The following is a 23256-nucleotide window of genomic DNA, read 5'->3' as shown; positions in this document are numbered from 1 at the left end:
TTAGGCAGGTGCATGTCCCTCGCCCTGCCCACTGCTCAGGCTGGCATCCCCCCTCCTCTCAGTGCAGGGCTCCTTCTGAGACCATAGAATCATAGGACTGGAGGGGATCTTGAGAGGTCGTCTAGTCCAGTCCCCTGCACTCATGGCAGGATTAAGTATTACCCTAGACGATCCCTGACAGGTGTTTGTCTAACCTGCTGTTAAAAATCTCCAACAGCGGAGATTCCACAATCTTCCTGGGCAAGTTATTCCAGTGCTTAACCACCCTGACTCTTGGGATGTTTTTCCTATTGTCCAACCTAATCTGCCCTTGCTACAATTGAAGTCCATCGGTTCTTGTCCTATCCTTCCCCCGCCCCCATTGTTTTGCAATTTTACTCTGTAGCGGGGTGGTCCCCTGCTCCTGCCCTTCAGGGCTTAAAACAGCCCAGGAGAGAGCTGTGGCTGGTCAAGAAGCCTGGGCTGATTGAGAGAAAGCAGGCCCAGCTGTGCCCAGGTCCCAATCAGGCCCAGCTGGCCCCTATAAGAGGCAGTGAGCCAGGAGCCCAAACGGTCTCTCTCTGGCTGTAGAGGGAGAAAGGCCTGGCTACAGGGATCTAGACAAGGTACCTGAGTGGAGCAGGGCTGCGGAAAGGCTGAGGAGCTCCTGCCTGGAAAGCCCAAGGCTGCGGCCTAGCATTATGCCAAGAGGTACTGGGGGTTGCAGAGGGCAGCCCACGGGTAGGCAAAGACCCAGGTCCAAACTCCTTTGCCTGTGATGAGTGGCTGATACTGCAGTCTGCCCCAGTGAACAGGGGCTAGATGGAGAATGGGCAGTAGCCAATACTGAGGCAAAGTGGGGATAGGTGGGTGGGGTTCCCCTGGGAGTGGGAGACCCAGTTAACAGAGGCACCGGGTCCAGGGAGGGACTCAGGGCCAGAGGACAGGCGGATCACTGGCCTGCAGAGGGTGCTCCGGGCTGGAAATTGAGCTAATTCCTGAAGACGACCAGCAGGAGGCGCCGCAGGGGTGAGTCAGCCCGTCTACATACTCCTAAACTTGGTTTCAAGGACTATAAGTTATGGGAAATAAATAAAAGTAACAAAAGAATCGGGAGGGAGCTGTAACATACCAGGGTCCAACCCAGACTAAGCAACAGCTTTGTCACCTGCAACCTTGCAATGCCTTACTGAAGTGGCTTCCAACTGGGCCACTCACAAACAAATCACATCCTGAGCATGTGTGTGTAACTGCAGCCTGGCCAGGAATAGTTGGGTTACACTCAGGCTCTCACCACCCTTGGTTATCCTGCAGGGTGACCCAAACACGCTCCACAGTCTTCGATTTCCCTCCCGAATTTTACATCCTGTGCTGCCCAGTCCTCTCCTGGACAATACAAGTTACATTGTCCATTATTTCATTAATAGCACTAATATGTATGCAACTTAGTTTCTCAGACACTTTTACTTAAACACACTGGATTAGATACAACAATAAAACAAAGTTTATTGACTACAAAGATAATTTTAAGTGAGTACAAATAAGGAGGCATAGAAGTCAGAGATAGTTACAAGAAAATTAAAGCTAGAATTCAACTTGTGCCTTAGTTAGCAAATGATGTGAAATTCAAAGCAAAAGTTTCCTCACCATGTGCTTTCAACAGTCTTATTGACCAAATTTCCTAAGTAAGGACCCCTTCACGAGTCCAATGTCTGCTTCCTTTATCTCTTCAGATGCAGTGAATCAAGGGGGGGAAGAGAGAGAGAGAGCGTGGTGCCTTGGGATGTCTATACCCTCTTTTTAGAGTCCTATCCCCCCTTTGAGAAACATTTCCATCTGGTTACTGGAAGACAAAAACTCTATGTAGAAAGATGTTACCTGCTGCTTTTCCTCACCATTTTAGGGTACGTTTGTTTCCCTTCGTGCTTAATGACTATGGTTACTGTTTAGATACAAAATTAAGCAGAGCACACATTTCTTTGTTTAAAACAGACCAGTTTGCCAGCCTTGGTTTGGAACATGCATTAATAACACCATACAGTGTCATCTTATAACTTCACATACATTATAAAAATATATTAATATTTGCAGTGAGAGTATGAGTATTGCTAGTTGACTCATAGATTTACTGACCATCTTAAAGGTGAGTTCCATGTGCGGATAATATGCCTGCAAGAGGGATAGTTTAACAACTGCAGAAGTCCGTAGCATACTGTGGTCTCCTCCTGAGATCCTCTGGTCACCATGTGGTCTCCATCAGGCAAAAATGAGTGAATCTATCTTTCCGATTTTGGGGAGTAATCTAGCAAGGGAAGGACATAGGATACCATGGTGATTGGCATGCTATAAATAGCTAGATAATCGGGAGTACTCTTACATATCTTACAGGTTTTACATTCCATCTATTGGGGCCGGGACAATGAGGTGATTCTGAAACCAGGAATGAGTGACAAGATATCAGCTACAGTTGCAAACAATTAGTATGTTTCTCCACTATCTAACGTTCTGTTCCTTTGATTCCAAATTTATTGCTAAGGCTGGTTGAAAATTTTTCATGAGAAGATTTTTTGATGGGAAATTGGATTATCCATTCAACTATTCTTTTTCCATGAAATTCTCTTTTTCCTGGAAATTATAAGATTTCCAATAAAAAATACCAAACTCTCTTCCTCCCTAAATCATGGCTGTGGGACTCTGGAGAAGTTCCAGGGCAGTTCAGCAAGAGGAGAGACCAACATGCATCATGGGGGATGTAATCCAGCCGGGGAGCCTGGCTCATGGAAGAGATTGGTGGTGTGTGGTATCTGAGGCACCCCCGTGGTATTTCTGAGTTGAAATATTATGTTTTTAGCAAAAAGGTTTCAGTCTCCACAAAAAAAAAATAACCCTCTGTGGATCAGCTGTACACAGTACCCAACTTGCACTAAAAACAACACGATGAAATATACCCCAACCTCATACCCCTAACCTGGTAGAAATTGCATCATTTCATAACACAGTAAAAAAGAGTAGGTCAAATTAATCCCCAGGGCACCAATTACACCAAGGTGGCCTTGGTTCACTGAACACATTAATTAGGTGTGGTGTCTCTCTGAGCTCAGGTATTCCCAGTTGCTTCAGGAATCATGTCTCACAGATCACACATCTCAGTATAAAACATCCCGAATGCTCCAAACTGGCAGTTTCTATTGATGGGGAAACGCCAATACATCTCTCTCTCTCTTCTCAGCAGGTACGTGCGATTTTCCTGAATTACAGTCACACACACACATGGACACCATGGGGATCAGCAGGTATTGACTTCAAGACCTCCAGCACTGAAAGCCTCAGTCCCAGCTCCTACCCCTTCAGCTAAAGGAGCGATCTCCTTGGTTGGAAAAAATAGGCAATTACATAGTCACTGAAGCCAGTGCTTTCCAGTGTATCTCTGGGTTTTCATACGGGCTAAAGTTAATGCCAAAAAACTTAATTAGCACATTAAGCAACTTTATCCCAAACCGACATGCCAAGCCACAGAGCTCCCCTTCCCCAAAGATAGCAGAAAGATTGACACTCCTTTACAAATAATCTCCTCACACTGAAATAATCTTCACCCTGATTCTCTTACAGCAGAGTCACAAGTCACTGTTTTCTGCTTGGATTAGTGAACAGGAGTTTTCGTGTGTGGGGCATGATTAACCTGTTTGTCACTGTATTTATGCAGCGTGTATTTTATCAAACAACAGGAATGACCAGCTGTGAACATCTGTCTCTGTGGACTAAGCCCTTCCCTGAGCGGGTACTGATGTCCATTTAGAAACTGAACTCCATTTATCTTCATTTACTTCATTACAGGGAAGGGACAGGTTTTCCGAACCATCCACCTGTCCAGACCTCTGTAGCTGCCTGATCTCTGTTCAGAGGAGATGGAAAAGGGAAATCACTCGGAGGCAACCGAGTTCATTCTCTCAGGACTGACAGATCGTCCAGAGCTGCAGGTTCCCCTGTTTGTGGTGTTCCTACTGATATACGGTATCACCCTGTTGGGGAATGGGGGGATGATCTTGTTAATCACGATTGATCCCCGGCTCCAGACCCCCATGTACTTTTTCCTCAGTAATTTGTCTTTCTGTGACCTCTGCTTTTCCTCAGTAATTTCCCCTAAGATGCTGCTGAATTTCTTAGCAGAGAGGAAAAGCATTTCTTACTCTGCCTGCGCTGTGCAAATGAATCTCTGTATCATTTTTGCAGATGCTGAGAGCCTCTTGCTGGCTGTGATGGCATATGACCGTTATGTGGCCATCTGTAACCCGCTGCTCTATACGGTCACCATGTCCAGGCAGCTTTGTAAAGAGTTGGTGGTTGGGGTGTATGCTTTGGGGTTGGTGGATTCAGTGATAGAAACGTGTTTTATATTTCGGCTGTCATTCTGCAGGTCCAACATCATCAATCATTTCTTCTGTGACATCCCCCCACTGTTGGTGCTCTCCTGCTCTGACACCCGCATCAATGAGATTGTGTTGTTGGCTTTCACAAGCTGCATTACAGTGAGTAGCTTTGTGACTGTCCTCCTCTCCTATGTCTATATCATCTCCACCATCCTGCAGATCCGTTCTGCCGAGGGCCGCCGCAAAGCCTTCTCCACCTGCTCTTTCCACTTGACTGCTGTGGTCCTGTTATATGGCATCCAATTTTTCATGTATTTACGTCCCCCCTCCAGCTATTCCATGGACACAGACAAAGTGGCCTCGCTGTTTTACACGCTGGTGATCCCCATGTTGAACCCCCTCATCTACAGCCTGAGGAACATGGAGGTGAAGGACGCCCTGAGGAGAGCAGTGAATAAACTCCTAACCAATTCCTGAATCTGTTTAACTCTGTACTGGTTTAGTGATATGGAGTGGAAACAGGTGAATTCAATTCCCAGCCCATTACAATGTAATTTCGCAGAGTCCGTAGGAGTGTTGTTCATTATTCTATTGTTATTATTATTAATTTGTTTGTATTCCAACAAAGTCTGCAGGCCCCAACTCAGATCAGTGGTCAAAACAGAGGAAGAATCACATGTTCAGAAAGAAAGAATTATACTATAGGCTGGTGGATAGGGGCTTCCACTTAGGCCTGGTCCACACTAGGACTTTAATTCGAATTTAGCAGCGTTAATTCGAATTAACCGTGCACCGGTCCACACCAGGACGCCATTTAATTCAACCTAGAGGGCTCTTTAGTTCGAATTCGGTACTCCACCCCGACGAGGGAGAAGGCTAAATTCGACATGGCTATGTCGAATTAGGCTAGGTGTGGATGCAAATCGAACTTACTAGCTCCGGGAGCTATCTCACACTGCACCACTCTGTTGACGCTCTGGACAGCAGTCCGAGCTCAGATGTTCTGATCAGCCATACAGGAAAAGCACCGGGAAAATTTGAATTCCTTTTCCTGTCTGGCCAGTTTGAATCTCATTTCCTGTGTGGACGTCGTGGCGAGCTCAGCAGCACTGGCAGCGATGCAGAGCTCTCCAGCAGAGGAGTCCATGCAATCTCAGAGTAGAAAGAGGGCCCCAGCATGGACTGACCGGGAAGTCTTGGATCTGATCACTGTGTGGGGCGATGAGTCTGTGCTTTCGGAGCTGCGCTCCAAAAAACGGAATGCAAAGACCTACGAGAAGGTATCCTCTGAGTGCCATGCAAAGCCATGGCACTCAGAGGATATAGCCGGGATGCAACGCAGTGCCACATGAAAATCAAGGACCTGAGACAAGGCTACCAAAAAATCAAAGCGGCAAACGGACGCTCCGGAGCCCAGCCCCAGACATGCCGCTTCTACGAGGCACTGCATGCCATTCTCGGTGGGTCTTCCACCACTGCCCCACCAGTGACTGTGGACTCTGAGGATGGGATAGTGTCGAGGGGCAGTTTCTCGGCGATGTTCACCAATGGGGAAGATGAGGAAGGGTTTGTGGAGGACGAAGCAGGCGACAGCTCTTACAATACTACTTTCCCCGACAGCCAGGATCTCTTCATCAGCCTCACAGAGATCCCCTACCAACCCTCCCCGGCCGTTAACCCGGACTCCGAATCAGGGGAAGGATCAGTCGGTAAGTGCTATAAACATGTAAACATTTATTTTTTAACAAAACAGGAATAAAAACTATATAAAAAGAAGGTCGATTCATATAGGGATCGAACAGAAATCCTCTTGGGACAGTTCTACGAAGCTCTCTGAGAGGTACTCGAAAAGCCTCCGCACCTGGGGAGAGGTGCCTTGTTGGGTGCTCCGTGGAAGCACACTCTTCCGCGCCAGGCCATCCTGAGGTATAATGGGAGCATCGCCTCGACCAGCATGGCAGCATAGGACCCTGGTCTGTGCAGGGATTCACGCAGCATTCGCTCTCTGTTTCTCCTGGAGACCCGCCTCAGGGTGATCTCGCTCGGCGATTGCTGCATCTAATTAGGGGAATTACTTTAATGTTACTATTGTGAATGCTTGACTTTTCCTTTGCATAACAATGACCGTCGTTTAACAGCCACGTGTTGTAGGCTGCAGAGGAAAAGCATACAGGGATCTTTCCCGGGGACAGCCGCGAGGGGCTGGAACAGGGTCAGACTTTATGCTTTCCAGATTGCCTGCAGCAGGAGGGCACTGCTATCCATTAACTGTTAAGCAGCCTAAAGTTTACGGCTTACCAGGCCTGGCTGCTACACGGATTCTGCTGTCCTGCCCCGCTTGTCCGATCTCCAGTGCAAGACCCCAGGCAATGAAAGCCAATGCCGAAAATTCGAACTTGTCCTGAGAGCACATGAGATTAGGTGCCCTGTATGGTCTTGTTCACAGAAACTGAGTAGACTGTGTTCAGTGTTCGCAAACATGTATCTTTGGAAGGAAATCACTTCCTTTTTCCAATCACGCAGCTGCGGCTCTTTCCCGAACTGCCCCGGCATCCCCCTCACAGAGGCTGGCGCAGATTAGGCGGCGAAAGAAAAAGAGATGTTCGCTGAACTGATGGCCTGCTCCAGAGCCGAGGCGGCCCAGCAGAGCCAGTGGAGGGAGACCCTCTCTCAGCAGCAGCGCTCACACAGCGAACGGGAGGACAGGTGGCGGCAGGAAGACCAGCAGGCGACTCAAACGCTGCTTGGCCTAATGAGGGAGCAAACGGACACGCTCCGGCGCCTTGTGGATGTTCTGCAGGACCGCAGGCAGGAGCAGAGAGCCCCCCTGAACTGTATCTGCAACCGCCCTCCCCCGCCACAAAGTCCTGTCCCCTCCTCACCCAAAATCACAAGAAGGAGGGGCGCTAGGGGCCGTGAAAACTGTCACTCCACCCCAGCAGAGCGCTCATGTAACAAACAGCTCTCATTCCCTAAAGTATGAGAATTGCTTGCCTTCCTGGCTCACCCGATCCCAAATCCCAGTTTCATCCCCCAACTGTGTAGTTGAGTATTAAAAACAGTTTGCTGTTCATTACTGTTTCCGTCATGTTTCTTTGCAGAAGAGTTTGTGTGAAGGGGAGGGGAGGGGTTTCTTAATTGCATAGGACAGCCACCATTAACAGGGTACAGACATGGGGGCAGGATCAACAGCAGGTCACACACAGAGTGCAGTCACTAGGCACCCAGGTCACTCTGCGAGGTGTCTGCTGCCCCAGGTCAGTCTGTGAGGTGTATGTTGCCCCAGGGTCCGAGCGCCTGGCATCCACAAATGGCAAGGCAGGCTGCCCTTACCATGCCCTTCAACCCTAACCATGAACCTCTCCGATGCCCTGAGCCCCAGCCAGAGCCATCATCCCCCCACACCTACTCACCCTTCCCACACACCCCTCACCCCTTCCTGCAAACCCACCCCTTCCTGCACACCCTCCGGTAACCGTCCTCCCCCCCAAGGACCGCTGTAGGAGCAGGAGCATGTCAGTCCTCGAGTGTAGAAGCGGTCTGTACATCACTGCACACCGTACCCACCACAGTCTGCATCCCTGTTGGAACCCTTGAACGAGAATTTGTTAGTAAAGAAAACTTTGTTAATTAAAAATGTTCCAATAACTTTATTTTTAAACGTCTGTTGGAAGGGGGGAAACCTGTTGAACGGGGTATGTAACCGCTGAAAAAAGTCAATAGTAACTGAAACAGAGGCAGGTTCAGCTTCTCTGTAAAGAGACTGGACAGTCATAGGTTACCCTGCTCTCTGAGGAACCTAGCTTTCAAAGCCTCCCGGATGCACAGCGCTTCCCGCTGGGCTCTTCTAATGGCACGGGTGTCTGGCTGAGTGTAATCAGCAGCCAGGCGATTTGCCTCAACCTCCCATCCCGCCATAAAGGTCTCCCCCTTGCTCTCACAGAGATTGTGGAGCACACAGCAAGCTGCAATAACAATGGGGATATTGGTTTCGCTGAGATCCGAGCGAGTGAGTAAGCTCCTCCATCTCCCCTTGAGACGTCCGAAAGCACACTCCACCACCATTCTGCACTTGCTCAGCCGGTAGTTGAAGAGCTCCTTGTCACTGTCCAGGGCGCCTGTATAGGGCTTCATGAGCCAGGGCATTAGCGGGTAGGCTGGGTCCCCGAGGATCACTGTAGGCATCTCCACATCCCCAACAATTATTTTGTGGTCCGGGAAGAAACTACCTTCCTGCAGGCGTCTAAACAGACCAGAGTTCCTGAAAACACGCGCGTCATGAACCTTGCCCGGCCACCCGACGTAGATGTTGGTAAAACGTCCCCTATGGTCCACCAGTGCTTGCAGCACCATTGAAAAGTAGCCCTTTCAGTTAATATACTGGCTGGCCTGGTGGGCCAGTCCCAGGATAGGGATGTGAGTGCCATCTATAGCCCCACCGCAGTTTGGGAATCCCATCGTGGCGAAGCCATCTATGACGACCTGGACGTTTCCCAGAGTCACTACCTTTGAGAGCAGTAGGTCAACGATTGCGTGGGCTACTTGCATCACAGCAACCCCCACGGTAGATTTGCCCACGCCAAAGTGGTTCGCTACTGACCGGTAGCTGTCTGGCGTGGCAAGTTTCCAGAGGGCTATGGCCACTCGCTTCTGCACAGTCAGGGCTGCTCGCATCCGGGTGTCCTGGCGCTTCAGGGCAGGGGCTAGCAAGTCACACAGTTCAAGGAAAGTGCCCTTACGCATCCTGAAGTTTCGCAGCCACTGTGATTCATCCCAGACCTGCAGCACTATGCGGTCCCACCAGTCCGTGCTTGTTTCCTGGGCCCAGAATCGCCGTTCCAGAGCATGAACGTGACCCATTGCCACCATGATCTCCGTGGCGTGGGATCCCGTGCTTTGTGAGAGGTTTGTGCCACTCTGACACTTCATGTCCTCACCGCGCTGCCGGAGCCTCCTCGCCCGATTTCTCAGCAGCTCACTGTGGAAGAGGTGGACGATAAGGTGCGAGGAGTTGACAACGGCCATAAGTGCAGCGATGATTGCAGAGGGCTCCATGCTCGCAGTGCTGTGGCGTCCGCGCTGTCACTGACCAGAAAAGTGCGGTAACAGATTTCCCGCCGGCGCTTTCAGGGAGAGAGGGCAGGAGTGACGGTTGAATGACAACAGTTACCCAAAACCACCCTCGACACATTTTTCCCCCAGCAGGCATTGGGGGCTCTACCCAGCATTCCAATGGGCAGCGGGGACTGCGGGAACTGTGGGATAGCTGCCCAGAATGCACCGCTTCCAATATCGACGCTTGCCCCGTTAGTGTGGACTCACAAAGTCGAATTAGTGTCCTTAGTGTGGATACACAAATTAATTCATAAGGTCGAATCCACAAATTCGACCTAAGTTAAATTGAACTACTCTTGTAGTGTAGACATACCCTAACTTTCTGTTCCTTTGATTCCAAATTTGTTGCTAAGGCTAGTTGAAAATTTTTCTTGAGAAGTTTTTTTCCATGAAATTATCTTTCCCCTGGAAATTATCAGCTTTCCATCAAAATTCCAAACTCCCCTCCTCCCTAAACTGTGGCTGTGGGACTCTGGTGATGATCCAGGGCAGTTCAGGAAGAGGAGAGACCATCATGCACGATTAGGGATGTAGTACAGCCTGGGAGCCTGTAAAATGGAAGAGATTCGTAGTGTGTGGTATCTGATGCACACATGTGCCATTTCTGACTTGATATATGAAGTTCTTAACAAAAAGATTTCGGTCTCCACAAACAAACCCGCTCTGTGGATCAGCTCTACACAGTAGCCAGCTTGTACTGAAAACATCAGGATGAAATATACCTCTAGCCTCATACTCTGTAACTCTCTTAGAAATTGCATCATTTAATAACACGGTAGAAAAGAGTGGGCCAAATTAATCCCCAGGGCACCAATTACACCAAGGTGGCTTTGGTTCACTGAATGTATTAATTAGGTGTTATGGCTCTCTGAGCTCAGGTATTCCCACTTGCTTCAGGGATCATGTCCCATAGATCACACATCTCACTATAAAACTTCCCGAATGCTTCAAACTGGCAGTTTCTGTCAATGGGGAAACACCAACACATCTCTCTCTCTCTTCTCAGCAGGTACGTGCTATTGTCCTGAATTACAGTCACACACACAAACGGACACCATGGGGATCAACAGATATTGAATTGAAGACCTCCAGCACTAAAAGCCTCAGCCCCAACCCCTACCCCTTCAGCTAAAGGAGCAACCTCCTTGCTTGGAAAATATAGGCAATTACATAGTCACTGAAGCCAGTGCTTTCCATTGTGTCTCTGGCTTTTCATAAAGGCTAAAGTAAATAGCAAAAAGCTTAGCAGAGTAAGCAACTTTACCCAAAACCGACATGCCAAGCCACAGAGCTCCCTTTGCCCAAAGAAGATAGAAAGATTGACACTCCTCTACTCTCACTCCTTTTTGAGCTTACAAATAATCTCCTCACAGTGAAAATTTTTTCACCATGATTCTCTTACAGCAGAGTCACAAGTCACTGTTTGCTGCTTGGATTAGTGAACAGGAGTGTTCATATGTGGGGCATGATTAACCTGTGTGTCATTGTATTTACGCAGTTTCTATTTTATTGAACAACTGGAATGACCAGCTGTGAACATCTGGCTCTGTGGACTAAGCCCTTCCCTGAGCGGATACTGATGTCCATTAAGAAACTGATCTCCATTTATCTTCACTTACTTCATTACAGAGAAGGGACAGGTTTTCTGCACCATGCACCTGCCCACATCTCTGTAGCTGCCTGATCTGTGTTCAGAGGAGATGGAAAAGGGAAATCACTCGGAGGCGACTGAGTTCATTCTTTCAGGACTGACAGATCGTCCGGAACTGCAGGTCCCCCTGTTTGTGGTATTCCTACTGATTTATGGTATCACCCTGGTGGGGAATGGGGGGATGATCTTGTTAATCATGATTGACCCCCGACTCCACACTCCCATGTACTTTTTCCTCAGTAATTTGTTTTTCTGTGACCTCTGCTATTCCTCAACAATTTGCCCTAAGATGCTGCTGAATTTCTTAGTGGAGAGAAAAAGCATTTCTTACACTGCCTGCGCTGTGCAAATGAATCTCTCGGACTCTTTTACTGATGTTGAGTGCCTCTTGCTGGCTGTGATGGCATATGACCGTTACGTGGCCATCTGTAACCCGCTGCACTACACGGTCACCATGTCCAGGCAGCTTTGTCAGCAGCTGGTGGCTGGGGTGTACGCTGGGGGGTTGGTGGATTCAATGATAAACACGTTTTTTACATTTCGGCTGTCATTCTGCAGCTCCAACATCATCAATCATTTCTTCTGTGACATCCCTCCACTGCTGGCGCTCTCCTGCTCTGACACCCACATCAATGAGATTGTGATGTTTGCTTTCATGAGCTGCATTATAGTGAGCAGCTTTGTGACTGTCCTCCTCTCCTATGTCTATATCACCTCCACCATCCTACAGATCCGCTCTGCCGAGGGCCAGCGCAAAGCCTTCTCCACCTGCTCTTTCCACTTGATCACGGTGGTCCTGCTTTTTGGCACCCTCTTCTTCGTGTATTTACGTCCCACCTCCAGCTATTCCATGGACACAGACAAAGTGGCCTCATTATTTTACACGCTGGTGATCCCTATGTTGAACCCCCTCATCTACAGCCTGAGGAACACGGAGGTGAAGGACGCCCTGAGGAGAGCAATGAATAAACTCCTAACCAATTCTTGAAGCTGTTAAACTCAGTACATGTTTAGTGATGGGGAATGGAAACAGGTGAATTCAATTCCCAGCCCATGGCAATGTAATTTTGCAGAGCCCAAGGTCGTATTGTTCATTATTGTATTGTTATTATTATAAATTTGTTTGTATTCCAAAAAGGTCTGCAGGGCCCAACTGAGATCAGTGGACAAATCATGGGAAGAATCACAGGTCCAGAAAGAGAGAATGATTTTATAAGATCATGGCTGGAGGCACCCACCTAGAGTGTGAGATGCTCAACTTCACGTCTCTGTTCCAGTGGTTATTGAATTAGTTATCCACAGTAGAACAACTTTGAAAGGAGAGATTGAGAGGAACCCATTCAGGGGCATATCCATGTGCATAGTGTGACAGGTTTGGTCACAGAGACCCCTATTGGGACTGTCACCTGTTATGCTGAAATTACCTCTGATCCTGTTTTCCCTGCCAGCCTGGGCCTCCAGAACCTTTCCTCATTGAGCCAGATGTGCTAGCCAGCTGCAACACAGCCAAAGGGTCAGGGCCTCACACCCCAAACTGCAGATCCAGACTGAAACCACCTCAGCATTATACCTGTCTCCAGCATGCAGACACCCAGCTCCCAATGGGATCTAAACCCCAAACAATCTGTTTTACTCTGCATAAAAGTTATACAGGGTAAAATGATAAATGTTCACCCTCTATATCACTGCAAGAAAGATATACAAAACTCTTCCCTCCCTCCCCAACCCCATAACAATTACTTACACTGAGTTTATAAATAAACAAATGTGATTTTATTAAGTATAAAAAGTAGGATTTAAGTGGTTTTAAGTCGTTAATACACAGAACAAAGTAAGTCACAAAGCTAAATAAAACAAAACACAGAAGGCTAAGCTTAATACACTCAGAAATCAGTTACAAATGTTAACTTCTCACTCCCATTGTTACTTCAGGTAAAATCCTTATCAGGTCCGATGCCTTTTCTGACCTGGGTCCAGCCTGTTCTCACCCACCCCTGTGGCTACAGTCCTTTTGTTTCCAGGTGCTTGCAGGTATCTCTGTGGGGTAGGGAGGTCGTCTCTTAAGCCAGCTGAAGACACTCATTTTTTGCCTTCCTCACTTCATATAGAACATCCCTTTGTTTGGAATTCCAACCTCTCTAGAAAAGTACCAGTTTCAAGATGGATTTCACTATCTGGTGACATGGTCACATGTCACTGTAAGACGCCAGTCTGACGCACCCGATAAGTATTTATGGAAATATGCTTATGAATATAAATATGACATAATTGTAAAATGTTTTATGCTAGATATGCCATGTAACATATGTCTACAAATGTTATGATCTATTGAATACATTCCTCCTATTTGTATGAATATATCATTTTTGTATTCAAAGTTATGAATATTGGCTATGTACTTGTTTAATTTTAAATACCCTCAGTGAAGCAGTTGGACAGCTTTGTTAGAAAAGACTATTCTCTGTAAGTGCCCAATCAAGAACCACTTAAGCCAACAATAAATTGGAGATTCCAATCCACATCTGAGCTTTCCCAGGAATGTGGCTTGGCTGGTAAGGAACTCAGTCAGGCATGGACATGTGACTCCAAAACTCCATTTTGTAGCTGGGATTCTACGCAGGGACAGGGAGGGATGTCCATCCCAAAGGATACCTGAAAGAAACTGGAATAAAGGACAGTAACCACAGGGGGTGTGAGTGATTGCTGGACTCAGACTAGAAGGAGACTAGTCTGTAAAAGGAAGCTTCCTGGGTCACCTCTGAGGGTGAGGTTTTATCTATATTCAGTTTTCTTACTGTATGAGGCATAGACTTGCGTGTTCTATTTTATTTTGCTTGATAATTCACTTTGTTCTGTCTGTTACTACTTGGAACCACTTAAATCCTACTTTCTGTATTTAATAAAAATAACTTTTTACTTATTATTTAACCCAGAGTATGTATTAATACCTGGAGGAGCGGGGAGCGAACAGCTGTGTAAATCTATCTATAAGTGTTATAGAGGGCGACAAATTCAAGAGTTTACCCTGTATAAGCTTTATACAGAGTAAAACGGGTTTATTTGGGGTTTGGATCCCATTGGGAGTTGGGCATCTGAGTGTTAGAGACAAGAACATTTTTTAAGCTGCTTTCAGTTAAGCCTGCAGTTAATGAGACATGATTCAGACCTGGGGGTTTCTGTGATCCAACCAGTCACATTCTTCCTGGGTTGGCGCACAGGAACAAAGGAAGGCTTGCAGGTAAACAGAGCCATTCACAGTTCAGTGATTCTGATGCACCCTTAATGGCCTTCACTTAATATGTCTACATCAGTGATACACGTTTATATCTTATTCTCCTAACTCCAGACATAGAAATAATCCATGTAAACAAATGGGATGAACACACTTGGTAGATTATGATCTTTATAATAATATGTTACATGGGGCACTTAGCATAAAGCATATTCCAGTTATGTCATATTCAGAAGCATATTTTCATCACTAACGAGGGTCAATCGTTAGTGATGAAAATGAGAGAATGAAATTGAGTCATTCTCTCTTTCTGGCCCTGTGATTCTTCCTGTGTTTTATCCACGATGCAACAGCTTCAATGGGAGAGAATGAGGCCATATCTACACTACTGGCTAAATCGACTACAACGATAGAAGAAATGGTGTTGATCGAGTAGGTCTGGGGAAGACATGATAAATCAATGGGAGAGTTCTCACCTGTTGAAGTCTGTACTCCAGCTCCTTCAGACACTGTGTTCCATCATGGACCTTTCTCAGGGCTGAGCTACACTAACGCTGTCGGCTGATGTATGTTACACAACTTCAGTTACGTAACTCTCCTGGTGACATAGCACGGTGTGGACACCGCTGTAAGTCAGACTAACTTAGTCAACTTGAAGTAGCGTAACTGAGGCAATTTACAGCAGTAGAGTAGACCAGTCCTGAGAATGATGCAGGACAGCATAGAACCGAGTTGCCAGGGCACTGACCGGCAATGTGGGACTCACTTTCAAATGGCTTCTCCCCATCAGACAGACGGGGGAATCTCCCACATCCCATGGTCTAATCACTGGGATAAAGTCTACAAGGGATGCAGAGCCATTACCGCCTCTTCCATCCATTTTGTCAGTCTGGCCCTACATTATCTTTGTTTTTACATTGAAAAGTATCCAGAAAGGAAAGGAAATGTTCCATTTCTGGTCATGCTGAATATTTCCTTTGATCCCAAAGGATATTTTTGTCAATGTTTTATATTTGCCAAACATTTAGGGAATTCTCAGATTTGTTTCAGGTTGAATTGAATTTTTCAATTTTTTGTAACCACCCATGAACTAAAAAATCAGCTATTGGCCCAGCTCTATCCATTTCTCATGCACAGTAACCAGAGCTGTACAATTCCCAGAATCCCTATTCTTCAGAGTCCATAATACTTTGCAACAGAACTAAGAGTAAGAACTCACAGCTAACCTGCTGATGTGGTACATACATCCAGTATCTGATATGACTTTTTACTCTTTAATTTATATGGTAGAGAAAACTCACCCTTTCCATATTGTTTTGTATTCAGTTCAGTGCAGATTCTCACAGAGGATGCACACACACCATGCTCTCTTTTGGAAATGTTACCCTTGTTCTTATTTGTTTTGTTGGTCGCTTAACTTAAAATAAAGGCCATTGTGATGGAAATCACTTTTCTCCACCACATGCACGGATACAAAGTAGGTGACAATCTCAACAGCAACTCCACAGAGGACATGAAGGGCTGTGGAGTATCAGGAGGGTGTGCAAAACCCCCTTTGGTTCAGCCATAGAAATAATAAACTTCATACTTGCAACTGCATAACAAAACCAAACTCACTACAAAGCAGAGGGAGATAGATGTGATGCCCCCCTTTTGTTTCCCAATACAAATAGGTCTATGCTTTCAAAGCACATCACAGATATTCACACATGTGAAACAGGCACCTCCTGGAATTTTGCTGGGGTAATACCCTAATAAAGCCCCGATCTTAGTTGGGGCCTGCAGGCTTTGTTGCAATACAAAGAAGTTAATAATAAGAACAATACAATAATGAACAATACTATCACGGGCTTTGCGATATTACCTTGCAATGGGCTGGGAATTGAATTCACCTGTTTCCACTTCCCATCACTAAACCAGTACAGAGTTAAACAGATTCAGGAATTGGCTAGGAGTTTATTCATTGCTCTCCTCAGGGCATCCTTCACCTCCGTGTTCCTCAGGCTGTAGATAAATGGGTTCAACATGGGGATCACCAGCGTGTAAAACACTGAGGCCACTTTGTCCGTGTCCATGGAATAGCTTAAGGTGGGACGTAAATACATGAAGAGGAGAGTGCAAAAAAACAGGACCACAGCGGTCAAGTGGAAAGTGCAGGTGGAGAAGGCTTTGCGCCTCCCCTCGGCGGAGCGGATCTGCAGGATGGTGGAGGCGATATAGACATAGGAGAGAAGGACAGTTACAAGGCTGCTCACTCCAGTGCAGCACATGATAGCAAACATCAGAATCTCATTGATGCGAGTGTCAGAACAGGAGAGCGCCAGCAGTGGAGGGATGTCACAAAAGAAATGATTGATGATGTTGGAGCTGCAGTATGACAGCCGAAATGAAAAACATGTTTGTATCATTGAATCCACCAACCCCACAGCGTACACCCCAGCCACCAGCTGCTTACAAAGCTGCCTGGACATGGTGACCGTGTAGAGCAGTGGGTAACAGATGGCCACATAACGGTCATATGCCATCACAGCCAGCAAGAAGCACTCAACATCTGCAAAAACAACAGAGAGATACAGTTGCACAGCACAGGCAGTGTAAGAAATGCTTTTCCTCTCGGCTAAGAAATTCAGCAGCATCTTAGGGGAAATTATCGTGGAATAGCAGAGGTCACAGAAAGACAAACTACTGAGGAAAAAATACATGGGGGTGTGGAGTCGAGGGTCAATCTAACAGTCTATAGAGTCAATCGTGATTAACAAGATCATCATCACTATAGACTGTTAGTTTGGGGCACTAAGATGCTCAATTTCATGTCTCTGTTCCAATGGTTATTTAATTTATTATCCACCGTAGAAAAACTTTGAAAGGAGAGATCAAGAGCAACCCAGATTGGAATAGCACATCACTCAGTGGCTGGGATGCTTTCTGTAAATACAGGAAACCCAAGTGCACATCTTTGCCCAGCACTGGACAGAAGGGGAAATTGAACCAGGATCTCCCAACTCATAGGTGAACACCCTAACCATTGAGCAAAAAATTACAAAGAGAGGGAGCATTACCACCTCCTACCAGTGGCTACCTTGCGACCCGCACCTACATCCTCTTCCCCCACAGACATTGTTTTGGGAAAAGGCTATTAGAAGACTTTGTAACACATTGTGAAGAGTTTCAGGTCAACCCCAACTGCATTGTTTTTCACAATAAATTATTCGTCCTGAAGAAATCCACCCATTTCTAGACACTTTCATGTCCCAATGCTGGGAAATTAAACAGACTTTTGGAGAGGTGACCAACACATGAAATGGAATAGATTCACCTCAGTTTTGTATCATATTCAAAAGACCTCAAGGGCGAGACAGCGATCCAGACCAGTTGGTGCTCTGGCCCTCTGTGTTCCATTTCCACAAGGAAAGACATGGTCACAACATTAATTGCATGTGCTGTGCACACCTGTTGTCCTGGGAGAAAAGATGCTCCAGGGAACAAATCTCAAAGTCATTCCAGGAAGCAGCTCCAGAGGTATTAAGGGTAATTTGGTTGTGGTTAGCAAACAGGGCAAGATTCAACTCTTAGTCTGATTTTAGGGTTCTGAGCAGGTACTGCTTCCATCCGCAACTCATTGTAAGTGAAGGGAGGAAAAACAAAGAGGTACCACCAAGTCGTGTCTGTGCATGTGGTGGGGGGTACAATAGAGCTGGATGTCAAGTGTAGGCAGGTGCGTGTCCCTTCCCCTTCCCACTGCTCAGGCTGGCATCCCCCCTCCTCTCAGTGCACGACTCCTTCTGAGACCATAGAATCATAGGACTGGAGGGGACCTTGAGAGGTCGTCTAGTCCAGTCCCCTGCACTCATGGCAGGACTAAGTATTACCTAGACGATCCCTGACAGGTGTTTGTCTAACCTGCTGTTAAAAATCTCCAACAGTGGAGATTCCACAACCTTCCTGGGCAAGTTATTCCAGTGCTTAACCACCCTGACTCTTGGGATGTTTTTCCTATTGTCCAACCTAAACTGCCCTTGCTACAATTGAAGTCCATTGGTTCTTGTCCTATCCTTCCCCCGCCCCCCATTGTTTTGCAATTTTACTCTGTAGCCTGGGCTGATTGAGAGAAAGCAGGCCCAGCTGTGGCCAGGTCCCAATCAGGCCCAGCTGGCCCCTGGTAAGAGGCAATGAGCCAGGAGCCCAAACGGTCTCTCTCTGGCTGTAGAGGGAGAAGGGCCTGGCTGCAGGGAGCTAGACAAGGTACCTCAAGTAGAGCAGGGCTGGGGAAAGGCAGAGGAGCTGGGGATCTCCTGCCTCGAAAGCCCCAGGCTGCCGCCTAGCATTAGGCCAAGAGGTACTGGGGGTTGCAGAGGGCAGCCCAGGGGTAGGCAAAGACAGCAGGTCCAAACTCCTTTCGCTATGATGAGTGGCTGATACTACAGTCTGCCCCAGTGAACAGGGGCTAGATGGAGAATGGGCAGTAGCCAATACAGAGGCAAAGTGGGGATAGGTGGGTGGGGTTCCCCTGGGAGTGGGAGACCCAGTTAACAGAGGCACAAGGGTCCAGGGAGGGACTCAGGGCCAGAGGACAGGCGGATCACTGGCCTGCAGAGGGTGCTCCGGGCTGGAAATTGAGCTAATTCCCGAAGATGACCAGCAAGAGGCGCCGCAGGGGTGAATCGGCCCGTCTACATACTCCTAAACTTGGTTTCAAGGACTATAAGTTATGGGAAATAAATAAAAGTAACAAAAGAATCGGGAGGGAGCTGTAACATACCAGGGTCCAACCCAGACTAAGCAACAGGTTTGTCACCTGCAACCTTGCAATGCCTTACTGAAGTGGCTTCCAACTGGGCCAGTCACAAACAAATCACATCCTGAGCATGTGTGTGTAACTGCAGCCTGGCCAGGAATAGTTGGGTTACACTCAGGCTCTCACCACCCTTGGTTATCCTGCAGGGTGACCCTAACACGCTCTGCAGTCTTCGATTTCCCTCCCGAATTTCACATCCTGTGCTGCCCAGTCCTCTCCTGGACAATACAAGTTACATTGTACATTATTTCATTAATAGCACTAATATGTATGCAACTTAGTTTCTCAGACACTTTTATTGAAACACACTGGATTAGATACAACAATAAAACAAAGTTTATTGACTACAAAGATAATTTTAAGTGAGTACAAATAAGGAGGCATAGAAGTCAGACATAGTTACAAGAAAAATAAAGCTAGAATTCAACTTGTGCCTAAGTTAGCAAATGATGTGAATTTCAAAGCAAAAGTTTCCTCACCATGTGCTTTCAACAGTCTTATTGACCAAATTTCATAAGTAAGGACCCCTCCACGAGTCCAATGGCTGCTTCCTTTATCTCTTCAGATGCAGTGAATCAAGGGGGGGAAGAGAGAGATAGAGAAAGAGAATGAGAGTGGTGCCTTGGGATGTCTATACCCTCTTTTTAGAGTCCTATCCCCCCTTTGAGAAACATTTCCATCTGGTTACTGGAAGACAAAAACTCTATGTAGAAGGATGTTCCCTGCTGCTTTTCCTCACCTTTTTAGGGTACGTTTGTTTACCTTTCTGCTTAATGACTATGGTTACTGTTTAGATACAAAATTAAGCAGAGCACACATTTCTTTGTTTAAAACAGACCAGTTTGCCAGCCTCGGTTTGGAACATGCATTAATAACACCATACAGTGTCATCTTATAACTTCACATACATTATAAAAAATGTATTAATATTTGCAGTGAGAGTATCAGTATTTCTAGTTGACTCATAGATTTACTGACCATCTTAAAGGTGAGCTCCATGTGCGGATAATATGCCTGCAAGAGGGATAGTTTGTTAACGGCAGAAGTCCGTAACATACTGTGCTCTCCTCCTGAGATCCTCTGGTCACCATGTGGTCTTCATCAGGCAAAAATAAGTGAATCTATCTTTCCGATTTTGGGGAGTAATCTAGCAAGGGAAGGACATAGGATACCATGGTGATTGGCATGCTATAAATAGCTAGATTATCTGGAGTACTCTTACATATCTTACAGGTTTTACTCCATCTACTGGGGCTGGACAATGAGGTGATTCTGAAACCAGGAATGACTGAGAAGACATCAGTTACAGCTGCAAACAATTAGTACGTTTCTCCAATATCTAGCTTTCTGTTTCTTTGATTCCAAATTTATTGCTAAGGCTGGTTCAAAATTTTTCTTGAGAAGATTTTTGGTGTGAAATTGGATTTTCCATTCCACTATTTTTTTTCCATGAAATTCTCTTTTTCCTGGAAATTATAAGATTTCCAATAAAAAATACCAAACTCTCTTCCTCCCTAAATCATGGCTGTGGGATTCTGGAGAAGTTCCAGGGCAGTTCAGCAAGAGGAGAGACCAACATGCATCATGGGGGATGTAATCCAGCTGGGGAGCCTGGCTCATGGAAGAGATTGGTGATGTGTGGTATCTGAGGCACCCCCGTGGTATTTCCGAGTCGAAATATTATGTTTTTAGCAAAAAGGTTTCAGTCTCCTCACACACACACAAAACCCCTCTGTGGATCAGCTGTACACAGTACCCAACTTGCACTAAAAACAACACGATGAAATATACCCCTAACCTCATACTCTGTAAATCTGGTAGAAATTGCATCATTTCATAACACAGTAAAAAAGAGTAGGTCAAATTAATCCCCAGGGCACCAATTACACCAAGGTGGCCTTGGTTCACTGAACACATTAATTAGGTGTGGTGTCTCTCTGAGCTCAGGTATTCCCGGTTGCATCAGGAATCATGTCTCACAGATCACACATCTCAGTATAAAACATCCCGAATGCTCCAAACTGGCAGTTTATATCGATGGGGAAATGCCAACACAGCTCTCTCTCTCTTCTCAGCAGGTACGTGCGATTGTCCTGAATTACAGTCACACACACACATGGACACCATGGGGATCAGCAGGTATTGACTTCAAGACCTCCAGCACTGAAAGCCTCAGTCCCAGCTCCTACCCCTTCAGCTAAAGGAGCGACCTCCTTGGTTGGAAAAATAGGCAATTACATAGCCACTGAAGCCAGTGCTTTCCAGTGTATCTCTGGGTTTTCATACGGGCTAAAGTAAATGCCAAAAAACTTAATTAGCACATTAAGCAACTTTATCCCAAACCGACATGCCAAGCCACAGAGCTCCCCTTGCCCAAAGATAGTAGAAAGATTGACACTCCTTTACAAATAATCTCCTCACACTGAAATAATCTTCACCCTGATTCTCTTACAGCAGAGTCACAAGTCACTGTTTTCTGCTTGGATTAGTGAACAGGAGTGTTCATGTGTGGGGCATGATTAACCTGTGTGTCACTGTATTTATGCAGTGTGTATTTTATCAAACAACAGGAATGACAAGCTGTGAACATCTGTCTCTGTGGACTAAGCCCTTCCCTGAGCGGGTACTGATGTCCATTTAGAAACTGAACTCCATTTATCTTCATTTACTTCATTACAGGGAAGGGACAGGTTTTCCGAACCATCCACCTGTCCAGATCTCTGTAGCTGCCTCATCTCTGTTCAGAGGAGATGGAAAAGGGAAATCACTCGGAGGTGACTGAGTTCATTCTCTCAGGACTGACAGATCGTCCAGAGCTGCAGGTTCCCCTGTTTGTGTTGTTCCTACTGATTTACGGTATCACCCTGTTGGGCAATGGGGGGATGATCTTGTTAATCACGATTGATCCCCGGCTCCAGACCCCCATGTACTTTTTCCTCAGTAATTTGTCTTTCTGTGACCTCTGCTTTTCCTCAATACTTTCCCCTAAGATGCTGCTGAATTTCTTAGCCGAGAAGAAAAGCATTTCTTTCTCTGCCTGCGCTGTGCAAATGAATCTCTGTATCATTTTTGCAGATGTTGAGTGTCTCTTGCTGGCTGTGATGGCATATGACCGTTACGTGGCCATCTGTAACCCGCTGCTCTATACGGTTACTATGTCCAGGCGGCTTTGTAAAGAGTTGGTGGTTGGGGCATACGCTGTCGGGTTGGTGGATTCAGTGATAGAAACGTGTTTTACATTTCGGCTGTCATACTGCAGCTCCAACATCATCAATCATTTCTTCTGTGACATCCCCCCACTGCTGGCGCTCTCCTGCTCTGACACCCGCATCAATGAGATTATGATGTATGTTTTTATGAGCTGCATTATAGTGAGCAGCCTTGTAACTGTCCTCCTCTCCTATGTTTATATCATCTCCACCATCCTGCAGATCAGCTCTGCCGAGGGCCGGCGCAAAACCATCTCCACCTGCTCTTTCCACTTGACTGCTGTGGTCCTGCTTTTTGGCACCCTCCTCTTCATATTTTTACGTCCCCCCTCCAGCTATTCCATGGACACAGACAAAATGGCCTCGCTGTTTTACACGCTGGTGATCCCCGTGTTGAACCCCCTCATCTACAGCCTGAGGAACACGGAGGTGAAGGACGCCGTGAGGAGAGCAATGAATAAACTCCTAACCAATTCCTGAATCTGTTTAACTCTGTACTGGTTTAGTGATGGGGAGTGGGAACAGGTGAATTCAATTCCCAGCCCATTACAATGTAATTTCGCAGAGTCCGTAGGAGTGTTGTTCATTATTCTATTTTTATTATTATTTATTTGTTTGTATTCCAACAAAGTCTGCAGGCCCCAACTCAGATCAGTGGTCAAAACAGAGGAAGAATCACATGGGCAGAAAAGGAGAATTATTCTATAGGCTGGGTGATAGGGGCTTCCACTTAGAGGGTGAGATACTCAACTTCATGTCTCTGTTCCAATGATTATGTATGTATCTATCTAAGTTTGAAAGGAGAGACTGAGAGCAACTCAGACTGGAATAGCACATCCCTCAGGGGCTGGGATGCTTTCTGGAAATGCAGGAAACCCAAGTGCATAGTGTAACGGGTTCGGTCTCAG

At 46.4% G+C, this 23256-nt stretch overlaps 2 protein-coding genes across 2 annotated transcripts; both read left to right on the top strand.

Annotated features, from left to right (window-relative positions):
- The first annotated feature begins 3884 nt into the window (after positions 1-3884).
- LOC120403441 (olfactory receptor-like protein OLF1) lies at positions 3885-4823 on the top strand. Its single transcript, XM_039534511.1, has one exon. It carries the CDS (start codon positions 3885-3887, stop codon positions 4821-4823), a length of 939 nt encoding a protein of 312 aa, XP_039390445.1.
- A 6338-nt stretch (positions 4824-11161) lies between these two features.
- LOC120403405 (olfactory receptor-like protein OLF1) lies at positions 11162-22828 on the top strand. The gene is made up of 2 exons (XM_039534466.1): positions 11162-11752; positions 21890-22828. The coding sequence occupies exons 1-2, from the start codon at positions 11162-11164 to the stop codon at positions 22826-22828; spliced, it is 1530 nt and encodes a 509-aa protein (XP_039390400.1).
- The last annotated feature ends 428 nt before the right edge of the window (positions 22829-23256 follow it).

This window comes from Mauremys reevesii, linkage group 4 (assembly GCF_016161935.1).
Source record: "Mauremys reevesii isolate NIE-2019 linkage group 4, ASM1616193v1, whole genome shotgun sequence".
In the NCBI taxonomy this organism is placed as follows: Eukaryota; Metazoa; Chordata; order Testudines; family Geoemydidae; genus Mauremys; species Mauremys reevesii.
This window is presented reverse-complemented; position numbering and strand designations above follow the sequence as displayed.